The sequence below is a fragment of the Schistocerca serialis genome, chromosome 6 (assembly GCF_023864345.2).
Source record: "Schistocerca serialis cubense isolate TAMUIC-IGC-003099 chromosome 6, iqSchSeri2.2, whole genome shotgun sequence".
Classification (NCBI taxonomy): domain Eukaryota; kingdom Metazoa; phylum Arthropoda; class Insecta; order Orthoptera; family Acrididae; genus Schistocerca; species Schistocerca serialis.
Genome location: NC_064643.1, coordinates 644,826,258 through 644,849,454, shown reverse-complemented (window position 1 = coordinate 644,849,454; position 23,197 = coordinate 644,826,258). Strand labels below are relative to the sequence as shown.

Sequence of the window (23,197 nt, the reverse complement as noted above, 5' to 3'; positions counted from 1 at the left end):
ATCTTTAATCCTTTATTGTACAAATATAAACTTCTCTCCCTAAGAAAGGATTCCAGGAGTAATAAAAGATGAAAATTTAAATTGGACTGAGCACACAGCTGAATGTGCAAGAAGGTATCAGCATGTCTCTATGCCCTACAAAAATACAAAAAAATCTACCCTTGTGTGCTGAATAAGGAGCTTATACAAATGATTATACAGTTGTTGTTGTTGTTGTGGTCTTCAGTCCTGAGACTGGTTTGATGCAGCTCTACATGCTACTCTATCCTGTGCAAGATTCTTCATCTCCCAGTACCTACTGCAACCTAAATCCTTCTGAATCTGCTTAGTGTATTCATCTCTTGGTCTCCCTCTACGATTTTTACCCTCCACACTGCCCTCCAATACTAAATTGGTGATCCCTTGATGCCTCAGAACATGTCCTACCAACCGATCCCTTCTTCTGGTCAAGTTGTGCCACAAACTTCTCTTCTCCCCAATCCTATTCAATACTTCCTCATTAGTTATGTGATCTACCCATCTAATCTTCAGCATTCTTCTGGAGCACCACATTTCGAAAGCTTCTATTCTCTTCTTGTCCAAACTATTTGTCGTCCATGTTTCACTTCCATACATGGCTACACTCCATACAAATACTTTCAGAAATGACTTCCTGACACTTAAATCTATACTCGATGTTAACAAATTTCTCTTCTTCAGAAACGATTTCCTTGCCATTGCCAGTCTACATTTTATATCCTCTCGACTTCGACCATCATCAGTTATTTTGCTCCCCAAATAGCAAAACTCCTTTACTTCTTTAAGTGTCTCATTTCCTAATCTAATTCCCTCAGCATCACCCGACTTAATTAGACTACATTCCTTTATCCTTGTTTTGCTTTTGTTGATGTTCATCTTATATCCTCCTTTCAAGACACTGTCCATTCCATTCAACTGCTCTTCCAAGTCCTTTGCTGTCTCTGACAGAATTACAATGTCATCGGCGAACCTCAATGTTTTTATTTCTTCTCCATGAATTTTAATACCTACTCCGAATTTTTCTTTTGTTTCCTTTACTGCTTGCTCAATATACAGATTGAACAACATCGGGGAGAGGCTACAACCCTGTCTTACTCCCTTCCCAACCACTGCTTCCCTTTCATGTCCCTCGACTCTTATAACTGCCATCGTGTTTCTGTACAAATTGTAAATAGCCTTTCGCTCCCTGTATTTTGCCCCTGTCACCTTTAGAATTTGAAAGAGAGTATTCCAGTCAACATTGTCAAAAGCTTTCTCTAAGTATACAAATGCTAAGAACGTAGGGTTGCCTTTCCTTAATCTTTCTTCTAAGATATGTCGTAAGGTCAGTATTGCCTCACGTGTTCCAGTGTTTCTACGGAATCCAAACTGATCTTCCCCGAGGTTTGCTTCTACCAGTTTTTCCATTCGTCTGTAAAGAATTTGCGTTAGTATTTTGCAGCTGTGACTTACTAAACTGATAGTTCGGTAATTTTCACATCTGTCAACACCTGCTTTCTTTGGGATTGGAATTATTATATTCTTCTTGAACTCTGAAGGTATTTCGCTTGTTTCATACATCTTGCTCACCAGATGGTAGAGTTTTGTCAGGACTGGCTCTCCCAAGGCCGTCAGTAGTTCCAATGGAATGTTGTCTACTCCTGGGGCCTTGTTTTGACTCAGGTCTTTCAGTGCTCTGTCAAACTCTTCACGCAGTATCGTATCTCCCATTTCATCTTCATCTACATCCTCTTCCATTTCCATAATATTGTCCTCAAGTACATCGCCCTTGTATAGACCCTCTATATACTCCTTCCACCTTTCTGCTTTCCCTTCTTTGCTTAGAACTGGGTTTCCATCTGAGCTCTTGATATTCATACAAGTCGTTCTCTTATCTCCAAAGGTCTCTTTAATTTTCCTGTAGGCAGTATCTATCTTACCCCTAGTGAGATAAGCCTCTACATCCTTAGATTTGTCCTCTAGCCATCCCTGCTTAGCCATTTTGCACTTCCTTTCGATCTCATTTTTGAGACGTTTGTATTCCTTTTTGCCTGCTTCATTTACTGCATTTTCATATTTTCTCCTTTCATCAATTAAATTCAATATTTCTTCTGTTACCCAAGGATTTCTACAGGGTGATTCAAAAAGAATACCACAACTTTAAAAATGTGTATTTAATGAAAGAAACATAATATAACCTTCTGTTATACATCATTACAAAGAGTATTTAAAAAGGTTTTTTTTTTTTCACTCAAAAACAAGTTCAGAGATGTTCAATATGGCCCCCTCCAGACACTCGAGCAATATCAACCCGATACTCCAACTCGTTCCACACTCTCTTTAGCATATCAGGCGTAACAGTTTGGATAGCTGCTGTTATTTCTCGTTTCAAATCATCAATGGTGGCTGGGAGAGGTGGCCGAAACACCATATCCTTAACATACCCCCATAAGAAAAAATCGCAGGGGGTAAGATCAGCGCTCCTTGGAGGCCAGTGATGAAGTGCTCTGTCACGGGCTGCCTGGCGGCCGATCCATCGCTTCGGGTAGTTGACGTTCAGGTAGTTGCGGACAGATAAGTGCCAATGTGGTGGTGCTCCATCCTGCTGAAATATGGATTGTTGTGCTTCTTGTTCTAGCTGAGGGAACAGCCAATTCTCTAACATGTCCAGATACTGTAGTCCAGTTACAGTAGCACCTTCGAAGAAAAAGGGACCAAAAACTTTATTGGCTGAAATGGCACAGAAAACGTTCACCTTAGGCGAGTCACGTTCATACTGAGTTGTTTCCCGCGGATTCTCAGTGCCCCATTGTGACGGTTGACTTTCCCGTTAGTGTGGAAAGTTGCTTCATCACTAAACACAATCTTTGAAACGAAAGATTCATCTGTTTCCATTTGAGCAAGGATAAAATCACAGAAATCGATTCTTTTAATCTTATCGGCTGCAGACAGTGCTTGAACCAATTTCAGACAATAAGGTTTCATAACTAACCTTTTTCGTAGGACTCTCCATACAGTTGATTGTGGAATTTGCAGCTCTCTGCTAGCTCTGTGAGTCAATTTTCCTGGGCTGCGAACAAATGCTTGCTGGATGCGTGCTACATTTTCATCACTCGTTCTCAGCCGTCCAGAACTTTTCCCTTTGCACAAACACCCATTCTCTGTAAACTGCTTATACCAACGTTTAATACACCACCTATCAGGAGGTTTAACACCATACTTCGTTCGAAATGCACGCTGAACAACTGTCGTCGATTCACTTCTGCCGTACTCAATAACACAAAAAGCTTTCTGTTGAGCGGTCGCCATCTTAGCATCAACTGACGCTGACGCCTAGTCAACAGCGCCTCAAGCGAACAAATGTACAACTAAATGAAACTTTATAGCTCCCTTAATTTGCCGACAGATAGTGCTTAGCTCTGCCTTTTGTCGTTGCAGAGTTTTAAATTCCTAAAGTTGTGGTATTCTTTTTGAATCACCCTGTACTTCCTATTATTGATTACAGTGATGTTGCCATGCAAGTCTCTTTCAGGAAAGCTCATGGTACCTGGTACTAGTTATGAATGCTTGTGTTTGTTTTATCTGTGATGTTCAACTCTTTGATCATATGCACGATTATCCTAGCTGAGTGCAGACAAGTGTCTTTTCAATGTAACTTTCCCTTATACAGGGTGGTCCATTGATCGTGACCGGGCCAAATATCTCACGAAATAAGCGTCAAACGAAAAATCTACAAAAAACGAAACATATCTAGCTTGAAGGGGGAAACCAGATGGTGCTATGGTTGGCCCTCTAGGTGGTGCTGCCATAGGTCAAACAGATATCAACTGCGTTTTTTAAAAATAGGAACCCCCATTTTTTATTACATATTTGTGTAGTACGTAAAGAAATATGAATGTTTTAGTTGGACCACTTTTTTTGCTTTGTGATAGATGGCACTGTAATAGTCACAAACATATGGCTCACAATTTTAGATGAACAGTTGATAACAGGAAGGTTTTTTAAGTTAAAATACAGAACGTAGGTACATTTGAACATTTTATTTCGGTTGCTCCAATGTGAGCTCGGGCTCTTCAAGACCCAAAAAAGTGAGAGCGAGACATTTTCTTTGATACAAAAGAAATTGTGCACAAAGAATTCGTCCCACCCAACCAAACAGTGGATTCTGCATACTACTGTGACATTTTGCGATGGCTCCGTGAAAACGTGTGGTGACGACGGCTCGAACTTTGGTATCTAGGGAACTGGCTGCTGCATCACGACAATGTGCCCTGTCACACATCCTTGTTCACTAGAACCTTTTTGGCAAAAAACAACATGGCGGATTACCCCACCCACCATATTCACCAGATTTGGCACCTGATGACTTCGCGCTATTCCCAAAACTGAAACTCAAGTTGAAAGGCCATCGGTTTGACGCTCTAGAGAGGATTCAAGAAGCATCGCTGGCAGTGATAAACACCCTCGAAGAACAGGACTTCTAGAAAACATTTGACCTGTGGCAGAAGTGCTGGGACTGGTGTGTACATGCGGATGGGAACTACTTCGAGGATGATGGTGACCATTAGTCCAAAGGTAAGGTTTTCAACAGATGGCAGCACCTGTCCCAAAAAATTTGGATAGCACCTCGTACATATCAAACAGACAGAACTCCCAAACCAACCCCAAACTACCGACCTAACCCCCCCTCCCCTCCCCCAACAAAAAATCAAAACAGGCCAACAAATAAAAAACACCTCCCCCCCACCCCAACACTTGCACATACCCAATCCCTTCAGCTAATCACCCTCAACCTCTGCATCGTATCCACAGCCCTCAAAACCCCACAGAAAATACAATAATACCGAGGCGTGCTCTTCTGCCAGCAATGCTCATTTAAATGAGATTGCAGGTTAGAAGACCGCCTCTTTCCCCTTCCTATAACTGATTCAACTAGTCCCCAAAACCCCTATATTGTATTGGTGCGTGCCCCAATTTTATAATTTAACTGAAGACTGTGGCTGACAACTAAATGATCATAACCTCTGTTCCCCAAACCTGTATATGATGAAAAAGCATCTGATACAACAGTACACCCCTCCTCAACATATTCTTCTTTCAATCCTACCAATTTCCTCTTAGTACACCTCTCCAAAACCCTGAAAATACAGTCACCATACCCACCTCCCAAAATGACAACCCCATACACCTGCAAACCAACCCGAGAACCACCCCTCCCATACTCTTCCTTTTCCCAAACTACGACTCGTCATCTCAACCACCACCCCCAACCCACCCAACTTACCCCTATACTTCATGTATTCAGAACAAACTTCCCTACAGAAAGAAAACCAAACTAACATCATTCTCTCACTCACTTCAGCCTCATGCGCGCAAAAAATAATTGAGGACCTATAATAGAAATAATACATTAACAAAGCAATCTCTCTCATGGCCAACCTAGATTTCTCGAACCATTTGCTGCGTTTAATGGAGCACCAGATGTTAGCATGCTGATACCACCATATATACGCATCTCTGGTGCGAGATGCGGGAACTCTTTCAGCCTCATATTCTCGCCATAAACGCTGCATCTCACAAATACTGCGATAAGCCCAAACAACTGAAGGAACTTAATATCCGACAAGATATCCTCCCCTGTCTCGCCCCGCAATGAAGTACTGTCACATGATACTTCCCCAACTGCTAACAATGCAAGTGACTTTACACTGTCAACACCAAAGCCCAAATGAACCCAATACTACATGTTAAACTCATCATGTCCACTTCCACCACCAGAGGGCACCGGCATCTACAGATACAAACAACTCAAAACTCTGCACTAAAATGACGTCACATACGACAACACCAGGCTTATATCACAGTTCGAAGTGGATTGGTGGAATCAGATGCTTCTGGTGACCCCAAAATTCTGTCTATCCCATTGCATCACTCAGTTGCTTTCTCAAAATTCCTTTCAGCAACAGAAATGTGGCTCTGGTATAACTTCCCTCACTATATCAGGGAACCAAATAACACAACCAGTTTCAAAAGACCAATGATGACATAAATACTGGAGCAACAATAACGTCTAACATCATTCCCATATGCACTTGTTACCCCATTACATTTTTCTTTCCAACCAGATCTGCCTCATTTCCCAGTGCTCTTAGCTGGTGCAGTCTACTTAAATTTGCTTCCTCAGAACTTGTTACATCAGATAGTATCAATTTTGTACACGTATACATATAAATACTTTTTGTATCAGCCAGCAAGTATTAACTGCTTAGTCAGTACTGTTTATTCACATTGTCTCTACTTACACTCAAATCATTTTGTTGTTATTTGTCATATTAAAATTATTGTTATTTTTAGGTAATTACAATGTAAAAAATATTGTATGTGTGAAACCCTGGTCTGAAGTAAGAGGAGGCCTGGAGGCTCTAATTTGATCAGGTTAAATAAATGAAAGTTTTTGTACCTTTTTGTGGCCACAAACATCCTGTAATCATTTCTTCTGTTCCCTAATACTCTCATAATAGACTTCAGACTTGATAGTTTGACCATTAGGGAGGATAATGAACAGAATAACCCCTTCAAGAGTCCTAGAAGCCTGTAGCCTTGATTTTACCAAATGAGGGTGATGTTTTGAACTTTTGTAGCAAAGGAGACCTTGTGTGGCACCGCTCCATGGATTGCCATTATATTTCAGACTTAATATGGTGAACCCATGTTTCATTGTCTGTGGCAATGTTCAACAAGAAATTGCCTCACAACAAACAAGCAATTTGATACAGATATTCTTTATTTCCTCTTTATGCTCTTCAGTTAGGCTTTGTCACGTCTGTATCACCGGTTCCTGTCCAATCACCGAAGTTCAGCAACATTGAGCCCAGCTAATTCTTGGATGGGTGACTGTCCGCAGAAGGTCAGCTGCTGTTGGTTTCAAGGACGCACAAGTCACGTGAGTGGCTAAATACAGTTAAAAGACTTGCACCAGGTTGTCATGCCACATGTCTCTGAGGAACTCTCCAGGTACAAACTTTTGAATATACTAACTGGTGGACAAGTCAGCACTACCAATAGAGATGTTAAGTTGAGCACGGAGTTGCTTGCTTGTTATTCCTTGATTACCTCCAGTAAGAGTGTCTGCATGTTGCACCATTGCAGGCATCACAGCTGTGTGTGATCATGTTGCATGTGGGAGAGCAGACAGATTTTCTTCTCCTTGCCCTATTAACAGGTGGTTTGCCCAGTGAATTACCATGCCTTTATCCACTGCCCAGTGTCCATAGACATTCAGTAAAGGCTTGTGAATATTTGAGGTGACCTGATTTCTTGCCAGAAGAATTTCAGTAACTGCTCTTTACTGGAACACACCTCTGTTGCAGACACAATTTGAAGACTGGAGATATATGGTGTGACATAGGAATGTTTAAGGACATTGCAAACAAAATTACAGTTTTTTAATCAAAATTCATTGAGAAAAAATTTGGTGCATTACTCGTTGAATGCCTCATATTATTTAGCTATCTCTGATTCATTTGTTGGCAGCAGAACACTGAAGTTATTATTTGCAGTTTTTGGTTTGTGGGAGGCACTGATATCTTTTATGAATTTTCCACTGTCAGCTTAATGTTGATTAAAAGTATTGCTGATATCATTTGGTTTTCTCCATTCCTTCTTTGTCTACTTCTCTCTTATGATTCATTTATGTAAGGGCATTCAGTCTTATAAATGTTGCTGGAACCTGAAATTTCATGTTGATAAACACTGGATTTTGTTTGTTTTAGTAGCCTGCCATAAACTCTCTTATTATGTCAGTGCTGGCTGTAGTTTTATGTGGCAATTTTTATATTCAATTTTTAGTTTCTTCCCTTGGTCTACTGAGACAAATCTTTTAGTATTATTCATATTTAGATTTTTGAATACATCGGGACATGCAGTTTTTATGTAGTGAACTAATACTGAACAGACATATTCCCATCTCACCTCTGCCTTACTAGGTCAGTGTATTTACCTCCAGCCTTCTCCCTTTAGTAATATCTGTAGAAGATTTTCCAGCGTCAGCTGCCTGATTGCTACCAATAATATTTTTTTTTTTTTTCCAGTGAACATTGATTCTTGATATTTCAACTAATTTCCCATAATTACCTGAGATTTCAGTATTCATTATTTGCACAATTTGTGTACACTGAGGAATTGCATGATTTATCAATACCTGTGAGCTCTTGTTTACCCATTTACACATACATTGAGATTGTAGGTAGTGATAAGATCACAGGAACTTTTGTGTGAGTGCTGTCTTGTAATGTATCAATATTTGGATCAACATTATGGTCTAATCTGTAAGCACTTCTAGTTATTCTAGAAAACGGTTTGAGAGCTGGGTGATGGGTACAGATTTAATATCAAATCCTTACCACTCTGTAAATTTATCTCCAAAGCAGCTACTTAAAAAAAATTATGGACTATTTTCTACCAGCCATGGGGTATTTTAATTTGTTGCACTGCTTACATGCAATCTGATCAGTCACAAAATATTGGAAATGCTATGCATGCACAGTGGACAAGGTGATGTTGGTTGGTGACTGGGCTGCCCCTGATGGTTGACTTGCAGAGGGCACCATTTGAATGTCAGCATGCCCTACACTTGCCATAGTGGCTCAACTGTCCACGGGCCTCAGGGTAATTGGTGGATAGGAGGACAGTGATGGGGATGGGAGCCATCTCGATGTCAGAGTCTACAACAAGGGGCACTGGCTTGGGCAGCAACACCAGCGGACTGGAGAGGAGAGGCTCTGGTGACACAGACCGGGCCTACCACAGGAAGCAAACACACTGTCAGTGCTGACAAAGCTCCAACTGCCACAATAAGTAGGCACCACATGGCGTGCATGACACCCAGTGTGGCCAGTGCTGACAAAGGAGGGGGCCTGTGCCCATTTGGGACGCAGTTGATTCTGGTGATGTGCCATGAGTCGATCTTCAGTGCGAACCATGAATCTGTAGGAACCATGCCGACTGTGTATGATGGCTGGAATCCAGTGTGGGTACTGTCCAGACACTGTGGCCGAGATTGGTGTGTCAGATGCAAACATTGAAGCAACTGGTGCCCCTGAGAAATGTCTGTCTGGCAGCAAGAGAATGAGCGGAATCCACATCTGATGGCTGTGCATGAGTTTGGGAGGGCTCTTGGACCCAATGGGCATTGTTCTGTAAGAACATTAAAAAAAAAAACAAAAAAAAGTCCCTGGCTGTGAAGTCTTCTATATACTTGAACACCTGCATCTTAAACGTTTGGACAGGGCATTGCAACTTGCCATTCAAATGTGGATGGAAAAGAGGTGCGATGACATGGCAAATACCGTTATGTGTACAAAAGTCCTTAATGATTGTGCCACAAACTGAGAACCATTGTCTGAAACCCGGGTGCAAGACAAGCCTTCTGTGGAGAATATCTTCGACATGCTCTTGACAGTCACATCTGCTGTCATGAATGGTGAACAAATGACATAAGGAAAATGAGAAAAAGTATAAATTGCTAATAACCGAAAAGTGTCTAAAAATATCAGTGAAATTGATATGGACTCTTTCCCAAGGCTGTGGAAGGTCAGCAACGGCAAAAAAGATGCACTTCGCCACTGACTGGAACTCTTGTGGCTGACCACAACAAGGTGTTCCACCTCTGGATTGATGTCTAGCCGAAACACATGGCAGTATGCATACAGTTTTGTGCAGGAGCTCTCCCAGTGCTCCTAATGTAGTAAGCGGAGGATCTCCCACTGCAGAGCCACTGGAACCACAACCCAGTAAGGAAGCTGATGGGCTACACAGGAAAATCAAGGTCTTATGGTTGATATTTAAATGTCATTTTGCAGAATACAAGAGAGCTTGAATCTTTTTAAAAGGTATATACAATAGCAAGAGGCTCCCCCCCCCCCCCCCGCCCCCCCCACCTGAGAATAATGTTGCTGAGCCAAGTTGAGTGATTTCAATGCACAGGCAATAGGCTATTTGGAGATGTCTGAATAGGGATGGGCCAAAACTGTCCCCACCCCATAATTGGACATATCCATGGCCAGGATCAGGTGAGTGTCAGGTTGAAATGTTGCAAGACATGGTGTGGAGCAAAGACTATTCTTAAACAGCACAAAAGTGCACTCAGAAGCTGCAGACCAAACAAAAGAAGCATGTTTCTGAAACAGCAGATGCAAGTTTGGGTAATAGTAGTCACTCTGGGAATAAATTTGTGACAGTAAGCCACTTTGCTGAGCAATGCCTGAATTTCTCGTAGAGTAGACAGATGGGGCAAAGCCATAATGATGATAACATGTTGTCCGTGGGGCACATGCCTTGCCCAGAAATTTCATGATCCAAATGCACAATGGAGGGCTGGAAAAACTGAGACTTAGTGACAATACATTTGAGGTCCACTGCCTGTAGAACGGTAAACAAAGAATGGAGGTTATATTGGTGATCCTCTGTGGTAGCACCTGTCACACTATCATCAAGATAATTAATGCAGTGAGGAAGAACTGTTATAGTCTGTTCTAAAAAAACATTGAAAGAGAGCAGGCACATGAGGGACCTCTAAAATTAGCCAGTGATACTGATAAATGTCGAAAAGCATAATAACCACAATAAACTGTTTTGAGGCCTCGTCCAATGAAATCCGAAAGTAGGCTTCTGCCATGTCTGTTTTTGAAAAGAATTGATGCCCAGCCGGTTTTGTGAGCAACTCTTCCAGATGAAGCAGGGGATACGTATCTATTACTGATTGATGACATTGATAGTGACCTCAAGTCACCACAGAGCTGAAGCTGACAGCAAGGTTTCTTAACGGTCACTAAGGGCGGAAGAAATGGGTCTAATCACGCCCAGTGGCATTAAGCGATTCGTCTCTGACTTAACCTGGTTACACAAAGCCACAGGAACTGGCTGCTTCCAAAAGAAAACGAGGGTGGGCGGAGGGTTTGAGTGTGATGTGTGCCATGAAATTTTTTCACAAGCTAACTCTGGGGCAAACAGACCTGAAAATTCGTAACACAAAGAATACAATTTGTGATCTGACACTAGATACATCGCATCCATAATAGAAAAACCAAAAGCAGTGAAGGCGTCCAACCAAAATGTCTTTTTAATACTTGTTCTCGTAACCACCGACTACATAATGCAGTGGACAACTGAGTTGTAATCTGTGTCACCTTTGAATTGGCCGAGAATAGGAATCTGCTGTTTGTTGCAGCTTACCAATCAACTCCTTGACGCATGCGGACAGTGGGGACTCGAGCCTAGCATTGAGTTGAGTAGGGACACAGTGGATCCTGTGTCAACTTGTAGGAATAACGGATAATCCATTACCTGCACTTCAATGAAAAATTTGTTCTGGCCTGCAGATAATGGTGAACATGACGGCGGAACAGTAGAAATGTCGACGTCCATGAATTCTTGCTATAACTATGTGGGGGATGGGGGTGGGGGGTCTGCATTGGCCTGGTTGGCTTGTTTGTACTGCGATTACCTCCTCTTTCGTCAGTGTGCCAGGCTACATGCCCTGGGACTGCATGCTGTCAACAAAGGGTTCTAAGCCTCTAACTGGTAGCCTGTGACTAGGGAATGACTGTGCAGTATTCAAAACCGTTTCCAGTGTAAGATCCTCAAGCTGAAGGTTGATGCAGCTACTTGCCTGGGGCCAATAGAATGATTGCGTCCCTGACCTTGTTAACCCCATAAGACTCCTGAGACTTAGCTGTGTTGGACTGACATGACTGAAGCTGTGAATCTTGGCTTTCCAAGTGCAGTATGATTTCTGTGGCTGTTTGCAGCATTGGTAGAATTCAAAACTTGCAGTGATCACATAAGTCTGCTTTTGGTGATAGTAGCACAGCGAACTACATATACTATCAAAAGAAAGTGATGCTAGTTCCTGCATAGGAGCCAACTGGCAGCGTAAGTGATGCATACAAGGAGATACCCATGATAAGAAAAGAGCTTTACAGACATCCTTGTTGACCACTCAGAATGCCATGAAAAGTTCACACCTGAGTCGCTATAGCCAACACCTGTTGTGATATGGCCATATAAGCCTCATGCTGGTGCAAAAGTGACTTGAGAAAAGCCTCTATCGAAGAACCAAATGGCAGAAAAATCACAGTATCTGAAACGCAGGAAAATTTAAACCTCTCATGTCACCACTTGTGTTGTAACTAGAAATGCAACGAAATACATGACCATAAAAGAGATATAATTTATTGGGTCACAGAATGACAGCAACAAGAGTAGTGTGTAGGTGTTGTGGAATGGTGATAGTTACACATCTCAAAAACATTAATGACTGAGGGCCTGGAGGACTGTGCCTATCCTTATAAAGATGCTGTCCCCATCTGGTGTCGCTGACGTAGTGCTGCACGTGCACATTGGACCAGGTGATGCCCCTGGCAGCTGCCTCATGTAGTTGCATGTGCACAGTTTGAATGTCAGTGTGCACAATGCTTGCCGTAGTGGCCCGACTTATGTTTGCTGTGGCCGTTAAGCGTAGTAACTGGCTGGTTACTGCGAATGAAGGCAAGACCCCTTTAGGATATATATTACAAGTAATCTTTAAAAGTTGTTTGACTACAGGTGAACCAAAGAGAATATGTTACACCAGGAAAGGCATTTTTGCATCTTTGTTTCAATTATATAGTATATTTAGAATTATTCGGTATATATATTCATTTGACATGGTGGTGACAACTCAAAAAATAATACAATGTTGCCTAATACATCATAAAGTAAAAAAAAAAAAAAAGAATCATAATGAACCAGAAATTCAGTAACACCCAATTATTTATTGCCCAGAAACAGTTCATTAAAATTCTGTATGATGATGTTATTGTTGTGGTGGTAGTGGGCTTCAGTCTGAAAACTTGTTTGATACAGCTGTCCATGCTGGTCTGTCCTGTGCAAGACTAAGGGACTACCCTGTTATGTTGCACAATTAGTGGAAATAAAAAATATGACACATTGCAGCCCTCTGAGACAGGTTCATAGAAAGCAGTGAGGCTTATTAATGAGTACAGGATACGATGTTTTAAGACTAAGTTAAAAGAGATGGTATGGGATAATGCATATATAGAAAGAAGAGATGCTAATATCAAATTAAATTTATTCCATAGTAATTTTGTGTCATTCTTTGAAAGTTGCTTTCCTAAAATGTTATCCACGAGATTAATAAAAAAAGCCGTGGATGACTAAGGGAATTAAAATCTGGTGTAAGAGTAAGAGGGAAATTTATATAAAGACCAGAGTATATTGAGATCTGACATTACTTGTATACTACAAAAAATAATCAAGAATTTATTTATTTAGCCCTTCAAATCCTACATGTATAGAATATATACAAGGATATTGGACATGGTTAGGTACTTACAAGATAAAATACAGTTTGCATTGCATTCCTAAGGACTAGATATTGAAGCAATTTAGCAAAGAATCATACATACAACAAACATTAGAGGCAACATACAAAGTAGAATATTCATAATGCATCTTTATTTTTGTTGTTTGGCTCCTAGGCACTCTGTCAAACTGTAAAAGCAATGATCAATTAAATATGCCTTTAGTTCAGCCTTAAAACTACTGAGTTTACCTACTGATTTAATATGGTTAGGCAGATTATTGTAAATCTTTATCCCAGTATGTAGTGTGCCTTTTTGGCACAATGATGATCTCACCTGTTTCATATGAAGGTCAGATTTTTGCCTTGTATTGTATGGATGTATATCTTCATTTTTAATAAGATATCTGGGTGTCTATCAATATATTGTTTGATGAAAACTGATGTTTCATAGATAAAAATGCAAGGAACAGGAAGAACTGACGGTTTTTTGAATATGGGTCTGCATGATTTCATATTGTTTACCCCTTCAATAATTCTTAACATCCTTTTTGCATCCTGAAAAGTTTAATATTTGTTGTTTCATTGTCCCAGAAGATTATGCCATATTTAATTACAGAATGCACATAGGAGTAGTATACATGTAACAGGCTGGCTTTGCTGCAACAAGTTTTTAAGATCCTTGTCATGTAGCAGGTTTTGCTTAGTTTTCTTTGCAAATATTCAATGTGTACCTCCCATTTTGTGTTGTTCTGGAGCCAGAGTCTCAGAAATTTTGTCCTGTCAACACTTTCAAGAACTCTGTCCCTAAGTTCTATTTGTATGTCTGGGTTGTGTCTTCCTTTTAGATTATAGAAGTTCAGTGCAACTGTCTTTTCTTTGTTTAGCTTGTTATAGCTGAACCACTGTTCTACACTGTTCATTGTTTGGCTAGCGGAGTCTTTTTGTTTTTCTTCTGTTTTACCACTAATAAGGAAGCTTGTATCGTCTACAAATTGGAGGGTAGTTTGACAATACTTGTTGTACATAAAATCATTGACATAGAGGAGAAACAGAATTGGTCCTAATACTGATCCTTGAGGGATGCCATATTTTACATTTTCATAGCCTGAATAATAGTAGCTGATTTTGTTATGGTCAGTATATTGCACTTCAACCACCTTTTTGCGACCACATAGGTATGTCCTGAGCCACTCATTGGATATACCTCTAATTGCTAATTGGTCAAGTTTCTGCAATAGAGCATTGTGGTCAGGTTAATTTGTAATTTTAATTTGTAATTCTTCAGGTACAAATGAAATTAATGAGGCACGTTCTGGGTCTTTGCTATATTGTGTAATCTTCTTTTCTCTGCACAAGAGATTCTAATACCTGTTGTAATCCATGTTAAGGAAAGTCATTCAGAAGTATGCATGTCCTAATGGAAATAAATAATACAGGTAACAAGATAAGGACTATGTGGAATATTGTTAAACTGGAGGCAGGACAGCCAGTCAGTGTACAAGATACTCTAACGATTAAACTAAATGACAATGTTGTGACTGATAACTCATACACTGTGAGTACTTTTCACAATCACTTTCTAAATGTAGCAGGAAAAATAGGATTAAATTTTTCAACTGAAGAAGCAAGAGACTAGATTAAAAATGTCATTCCACAAAACTTAGAGCAACTAGAAGTAGCACCAACATCCTTCACTGCAATTATGATGGAATTTCAAACAAAATTCTGAAAAGTTGTACCATCTGAATAAGAAAGGTCCTAGTGGCATATCTAATGCATCACTGACACAGGTTAAAATATGCAGTTGTTAAACCTCTTCACAAGAAAGGCGATAAGACAGAAATAAACAATTATTGTCCAATTTTCTTACAGACATCTTTTTCCATAATATTAAAAATGGTCATGAATTTAAGAGTAGTCTCACACTTAAATAGAAACAGTTTACTTATCACAGTTTGGATTCCAGAATAATTGATCAACTGAGAATGCTATTTATTCTTTCAATCATCAAATAGTACAAACCTTAAATAATGAAATATCACTTGTTGGAATTTTTTGTGATCTTTCCGAGGCATTTGATTGTATAGATCATGTTACGATCTTAGAAAACTCATGTTTTATGGAATTGATGGTTTTACCGCACAGCTGGTTTCGATCATTCTTTACAACCAGAATTGGTGCTTTTTGCAGGCAACACTAAGTGTTATAATAAATTCGGTCAGAGAGAAAACAACAGAAGAGATTGTAAACAATATTTTCCATATAATTATAAATTGGTCCTTATAAAATTGACTCTCCCTAAATTTTGAAAAAACTCTATATTCAGTTCTCTGCAACAAATACACTCATACCAACAGTTGATATAGCAAATGAGCAGCAGTCAGTAAAAAATTTAGAATGCTCCAAATTTTTGAGCATATGTACTGGTGAAAACTTAAACTGGAAGAAGCACATTTCTGAGCTTCTCAAACAAAGTTCAGCTACATTTGCTCTTTGTATAACTGATAATCTTGGAAACTAGTGAATTAAGCTCCTGATGTATTTTGCATATTTCCACTTACTAATGTCTTATGGAATAATTTTCTGGAATAACTCATCACGTAGAAGGAAAGTATTGATTACACAAAAGTGAGCAGTAGGAATAATGTGTGGTGCATATCTACAGGTGTCGTGTGGGTACCTCTTTAAGGAACTGGACAGTTTAACTGCACTGTCACAATACATATATTTGCCAATGAAATTCATCATAAAGAATTCGTCTTAATTTGAGAAGAACAGTGATGTCCATGCCTCCAAAACTAGAGGGGGAAAATGACCTTTATTGCCCACTGCTGAAGCTGTTAGTGGCCCAGAAAGGAGTTCATTGTGCAGCAAAAACTTTTTTTGATCATTTGTCTAATACCATAACATGTCTGACACGTAGCAAAGCAAGTTTTTAAATCTAAATTAAAATCATTTCTCCTGGGCAACTTCTTTTATTCTGTTGACAAATTTATATTTAAAAAGATGAAAGCCAGTCAAAAAAATCTTATTCAAAGTCTATTTTCATGAGTAGGACTAAGAAAATAATGTGTTCATTAATGTTAACACCAGTCATGTGTACACATCCTGTAAACTGAGTCATTTCACATCATTTCTATAAAAGAATTGTTCAAACGATCCAGGGAACTTGTAACTAACTACCAAGTCTCTTCAACTCAGCATGACTACTGCAACCATTTGAACTTGTGTGCTGTACTGAAACCTGGCTCTCCCTCTACAATTTATACCCCCAATCCCCCCTCCATCACCACTACATTAATAAATTAACTATTAATTGAAGCTACTTTACTTCCTTTAATTATATGAGATGCACAAATAGACCTACACATATTGTAGACATTTACTCATTAACTGAAAAACTGAGAGCAACCACCAATTTCATTTGGTTAGAAAATAAATTGATAAAATTTGATTCAGAAAAATAGTGAATTTCATTGCCTTGACCTTAGATTAACAAATTGTCAAGTGGGCGTATGAAGGCGGGTGCTGGGGTGATGTGTAGTGGCAAGGAACATCTTGTGATATGCTCCATCCAGTAGCACCACTCTGCCTGTAACATATACATATAGATGTGCATAGAACCTTTGGTTTTGATTTTCACATTAGTTTAGATTGGTGAAGTTACTTAGCTATTATAGGGTTTATTATGGGCAGCATAAAGCAATTGCAACAAGTAATGTGTTAAGAAATGACAACTTCAATTAACTGAGCTTATGAATATATCTGGGGAGAGTCAGAAATAGAAATAGTGGCCCAACATGGCATTATCCCATTGTTACCAGTTACCAGGGTGGCCAGTGGCTGGAGCCTGTGTTGTTGGACAGGGACAGAGTGTATACTGGCAACACTGGAAAATATTCTCTGTCTCACTGCTTGCAAAAAACTTCACACACCCACATTTTTATTTGCACGTGACTAGGACTCCAATGAAATAGATACTGATGAAGCCATTTGGTAGTCTAGTCAGGGACGTAAAATTGCCTGCAGGTGGAGAAAAGTGCTTAGAACCATATTACGGTACTTTCTCTAGTTTAAATTTTGTTCTCGTCAACAGCTGTAGATGTGTTATTCCTTGGTAACTCTTGCATGGTACAGTGGTTCCCAAGTAGGAGTACATACTCAGTGGCACCACTGTAAATTTCAAACTTTTAGGGCACCTTTAGTTAGTGACTTACATGTTCCATGGATCATTTTGCACGATAGATCATAATGATGTGGACAAGTCATTTTACATTCACATCACAAATTAATTTGTATGTATGGTTGTATGAAGAACATTTCTAAGTTTTTCTATTTTTACTTATTTATTTATTACAAAAAGAGAAGATGTACAGATGTGTGTTAGTAATTCCTAACTGCCATCTTTTATGCATTATAGTAATAGAAATTCTTCAACAGAATAAAAGGAGTTGTCAAGGAGAAACTTTCCCAGTACATTTTCAAATTTTAATTTGCTGTCTGTCATACATTTTATATCACTGGGTAAGTGATCAAAAATGTTTGTTGCAGCATTGTACAAACCCTTTTGTGCTGAAGACAACCTTAATGTTGAGCAATGAATGTCATCTCTGATTTTAATCCAATATGAATAAACGTTGACAAATAATAATACATTGTATGCCACAGTTTGTAGCATTGTTTATAATATTTTTGTGATTTTTTCTACACATAGGTTTTGATTTTAGTACACTGCACTTCACTGACACTGAATATATTTTCATATTGTGTAGATCCATTTGCACCTTGTGGTAGAAAGTAATCCTGCACAGCATAAAAGGAAAATATAGTCATTGTCAGTGAAGTGCAGTGTACTAAAGTTGAACACTAATATGTAGAAGTAAAGAAGTAGAAACAAAAAATCTGACCTTTTAAGATACTGTGAAATAAAAATAAATTAATGTAGTCTAGATAAGATTTTTTTAGTCGCAAAAGGTGGTATCTGACATTTATTACTTGTATAAATGCAACTGCAGAAAGGAGACCTAACAACAAAATAGATAACATTAAAAGCAATGTTGAATATCAAGCCCATTGGGTTTTTGAGTTTTCTATTATTGAGGGATCAGGGAAAGGGAAAGTGTATGTTTAGGCTCCAAATCAAAGGAAAAATCATTTCAAATCTTGAATCCAGTAATAAAAGTACAGCAAAATTATTATTTTAAGCTTCTGAATGTTTCCATACTTCTATCTTATTTTTTTGAGGGCAGTTTGTTAAAACTTACTTGCATCCTCATACCCAATAAAATTATTGCTTTACAGTTGTCCAATGATTTTATGCCACAAAAATCTGTTGTTACAGATTTCAGTAGTGACAGTAGGAATAGATCAGATAACAGACCTGCCAAATCAGTCATAATGCTTAGGAGATCATGTGTGTGTAACATCTGTAGTGTTAACATCAACAGCAGTGTAACTACTTTGTGAAACAGCATGCAGACAGTCAAATGAGATCCTAAGTAATTTGCCTACATATATAAGTACCAGTTGAGAGTGAAAGGAAATGTTTAAGTCAACCAGTAATATTCATTTGGTAAGTAATCATTATTAGAAGGAATTTCCAAATTTGGCACAGAAATTCTTGTACAGTTAATTTTATGGCTTGCTCTTCTCTGTCAGCAGTTATTTATAACACATATGTAAGTACAAGAGTGTGGTGAAACGTAATACCTCCAATTTTTTTATGGAAACTTTTAAAACTTTTTAAAGAAAACAAAGGATGTTAACATTTTACATCTTTAGTCTTCATGTACATATTTGCAGCCCTCTGCCACTAGAGTGCTCCAAATTGTAGTGTTTAACGTGGTGGTGTGTAACGTTACTATGTTGGTGCATGAGAAACATTGTGCTGTAATCGAGCTTTGAATTCAAAGAGTCCATACACATGTGGAGCATCCTCTCCTTCAGCATGTCAATGCCAAATCACACATGAGTGCTGTGACACCTGTAATAATCTGATGCCTTGGGTTCACTGTCATTGATTATCTTCCGCACAGCCCAACTTGTTCCCATCAGGTATTCATCTGTTTCCAAAACTTAATGCCTTCAAGGACTTCACTTAGAGAATGACGAACTGGCGCAAGCAGAAGTGAGGTTCTGACTCCGTCAACAAAGTCAAAACATTTGACAGTGATGGTACCAACAAACTCGTCTCCTGGGAGAAATATATTTGTAGCCAGGGTGACTATGATGAGAAATAAAAATTTAGACTTTATGGATAAAGATGTAGAATGTTAATAACTTTTGTTTTATTTAAAAAAAAAACCTCTGAGATTTCACGTAAAAAATTAGGAGGCATTACTTTTCAGCACACATTCTCACTTTGCACCATGAAACAAAAGTCAGTAAGTTTACATTAAAATAATTGTCCTGAACCACAAGAAAATTGAAAAAATTCACATAACTAATTCACCGTGCACATTGGTTAAACTGAATACAAGCAAGTACACAGGTCTGGCAAAATTGATAGACATTGGTAGAAACTTCTGCAATGGTTAGTTTGCTTGACACAGTGGTGGGAACCTTGACCATAGTTATTTTGCTTGAATGGACAAGCATACCAGTCCATAGGTGTCAAAACATAACTTCAGTCTAGCAATCTCATGCGCAAACTTAGTCAACTTGCATAACAATAAGAGGGGTAAAAATGTGAGACACAAATACTGGCACCATCGAGTTTGTATAGTGTACGATGATGATGATGCAGAGGAGTGAATTGAGAGTGAGTGACAAAGGAAGAGAGTTTGAGAGGAAGATTGTGTGGATGCAGGTTGAGTGTAGTGAAGGTTCTGGAGCTGGACATGGGCCAGGGGGTTAGTGGAAGTTGAGGCCAGGAGGATTGCAGGAACAACTATTTGTTGCAAGTACGTCTCCCTTCTATGTAGTTAGTGGTGGGGGGTAGGAACCAGATGGCAAAAATTCTGAAGCAGCTACTGAAATCAGCAGTGCTGGCAGCTGTGTATTGCTTCCCTATCCAATGCCACTGATACCTCTCCCACCTGCATTTCTGTTCATACACCTGCTACCTTCCTCCAAGCCATCAGCTAACGTTCTCAAATCCTCTGCGCTGCTCCTTGCTTCCTATCTCCCCTTTCCCATTCCACTCAACACAATTTCTCAACCCATTCGAGAACTCAGTGCCCCTGCTATTTGGTGACTTCTTACCTTGCCTTCTAAATTACATTCTGCCAGAACTTTCCATACCATATTTATGTACATGTTTTGCTCTAGCCAGCTTTTGTTTATCGTAAATCTACATCTACATCCATACTCCGCAAGCCACCTGACAGTGTGTGGCGGAGGGTACCTTGAGTACCTCTATCAGTTCTCCCTTCTATTACAGTCTCGTATTGTTCGTGGAAAGAAAGATTGTCGGTATGCCTCTGTGTGGGCTCTAATCTCTCTGATTTTATCCTCATGGTCTCTTCACGAGATATACGTAGGAGGAAGCAATATACTGCTTGACTCCTCGGTGAAGGTATGTTCTCGAAACTTCAACAAAAGCCCGTACCGAGCTACTGAGCGTCTCTCTTGCAGTCATCCACTGGAGTTTATCTATAATTTCCGTAATGCTTTCGCGATTACTAAATGATCCTGTAACGAAGCGTGCTGCTCTCCATTGGATCTATCTCTTCTATCAACCCTATCTGGTATGGATCCCACACTGGTGAGCAGTATTCAAGCAGTGGGCGAACAAGTGTACTGTAACCTACTTCCTTTGTTTTCGGATTGCATTTCCTTAGTATTCTTCCAATAAATCTCAGTCTGGCATCTGCTTTACCGACGATCAACTTTATATGATCATTCCATTTTAAATCACTCCTAACGCCTACTCCCAGATTATTTATGTAATTAACTGCTTCCAGTTGCTGACCTGCTATATTGTAGTTAAATGATAAGGGATCTTCCTTTCTATGTATTCGCAGCACATTACACTTGTCTACATTGAGATTCAGTTACCATTCCCAGCACCATGCGTCAATTTGTTGCAGATCCTCCTGCATTTCAGTACAATTTTCCATTGTTACAACCTCTCGATATACCACAGCATCATCCATAAAAAGCCTCAGTGATCTTCCGATGTTATCCACAAGGTCATTTATGAATATTGTGAATAGCAACGGTCCTACGACACTCCCCTGCGGCACACCTGAAATCACTCGTACTTCGGAAGACTTCTCTCCATTGAGAATGACATGCTGCGTTCTGTTATCTAGGACCTCTTCAATCCAATCACACAATTGGTCTGATAGTCCATATGCTCTTACTTTGTTCATTAAATGACAGTGGGGAACTGTATCAAACGCCTTGCGAAAGTCAAGAAACACGGCGTCTACCTGGGAACCCATGTCTATGGCCCTCTGGGTCTCGTGGACGAATAGCACAAGCTGGGTTTCATACGATCATCTTTTTCGAAACCCATGCTGATTCCTACAGAGTAGATTTCTAGTCTCCAGAAAAGTCATTATACTCAAACATAATACGTGTTCCAAAATTCTACAGCTGATCAACATTAGAGACATCCCTTCTTGAAAATGGGGATGACCTGTGCCCTTTTCCAATCCTTTGAAACGCTACGCTCTTCTAGAGACCTACGGTACACCGCTGCAAGAAGGGGGGCCAAATTCCTTTGTGTACTCTGTGTAAAATCGAACTGGTATCCCATCAGATCCAGCGGCCTTTCCTCTTTTGAGCGATTTTAATTGTTTCTCTATCCCTCTGTTGTCTATTTTGATATCTACCATTCTGTCATCTGTGCGACAATCTAGAGAAGGAACTACAGTGCAGTCTTCCTCTGTGAAACAGCTTTGGAGAAAGACATTTAGTATTTCGGCCTTTAGTCTGTCATCCTCTGTTTCAGTACCATTTTGGTCACAGAGTGTCTGGACGTTTTGTTTTGATCCACCTACCGCTTTGACGTAAGACCAAAATTTCTTAGGATTTACTGCCAAGTCAGTACATAGAACTTTACTTTCGAATTCATTGAACGCCTCTCGCATAGCTCTCCTCACACTACATTTCGCTTTGTGTAATTTTTGTTTGTCTGCAAGGTTTTGGCTTTATTTATGTTTGCTGTGAAGTTCCCTTTGCTTCTGCTGCAGTTTTCTAACTCAGTTGTTGTACCACGGTGGCTCTTTTCCATCTCTTACGATCTTGCTTGGCACATACTCATCTAATGCATATTGTACGATAGTTTTGAACTTTGTCCACTGATCCTCAACACTATCTGTACTTGAGACAAAACTTTTGTGTTGAGCCATCAAGTACTCTGAAATCTGCTTTTTGTCACTTTTGCTAAACAGAAAAATCTTCCTACATTTTTTAATATTTCTGTTTACGGCTGAAATCATCGATGCAGTAACCGCTTTATGATCGCTGATTCCCTGTTCTGCGTTAACTGTTTCAAATAGTTTGGGTCTGTTTGTCACCAGAAGGTCTAATATGTTATCGCCATGAGTCGGTTCTCTGTTTAACTGCTCAAGGTAGTTTTCAGATAATGCACTTAAAAAAATTTCACTGGATTCTTTGTCTGTGCCACCCATTATAAACGTTTGAGTCTCCCAGTCTATGATTAAGGTTTCTAAGAAACTCCAGTGAGACTCTCTCTACTTTTGTGCCAACTTTCTAGTATTGTTTTTCTCTCATAGTCATTACATTTTTATATGGAATGAAGTAATATTTTTGTAGTCTCAGTGTGAAATGCCTGTACAGTGAGGGTATGTTTTCTTGTGATACACAACATCTTTCTTATTGCAGTTCCATAAACATTCCTTGGTTTTATCACTTTGACCATACAAA

General features: G+C 39.5%; 1 protein-coding gene across 7 annotated transcripts in view; it reads left to right on the top strand.

Annotated features, from left to right (window-relative positions):
• Positions 1 to 23,197, top strand: part of LOC126484060 (UPF0415 protein C7orf25 homolog) — a 181,825-nt gene that overhangs the window by 3,204 nt on the left and 155,424 nt on the right. Inside the window, exon 1 of one of the 7 annotated variants that reach the window (XM_050107413.1) lies at positions 3,930 to 4,572. The exons of 4 other annotated variants lie outside the window; for them this stretch is intronic. In XM_050107413.1, the coding sequence (XP_049963370.1) occupies positions 4,525 to 4,572 (48 nt within the window). In that variant the 5' untranslated portion in view covers positions 3,930 to 4,524. Of the gene's footprint in view, positions 1 to 3,929; positions 4,573 to 23,197 lie in introns of those variants that run through there. 2 more of the 7 variants (XM_050107415.1, XM_050107414.1) reach the window with 2 other exon arrangements.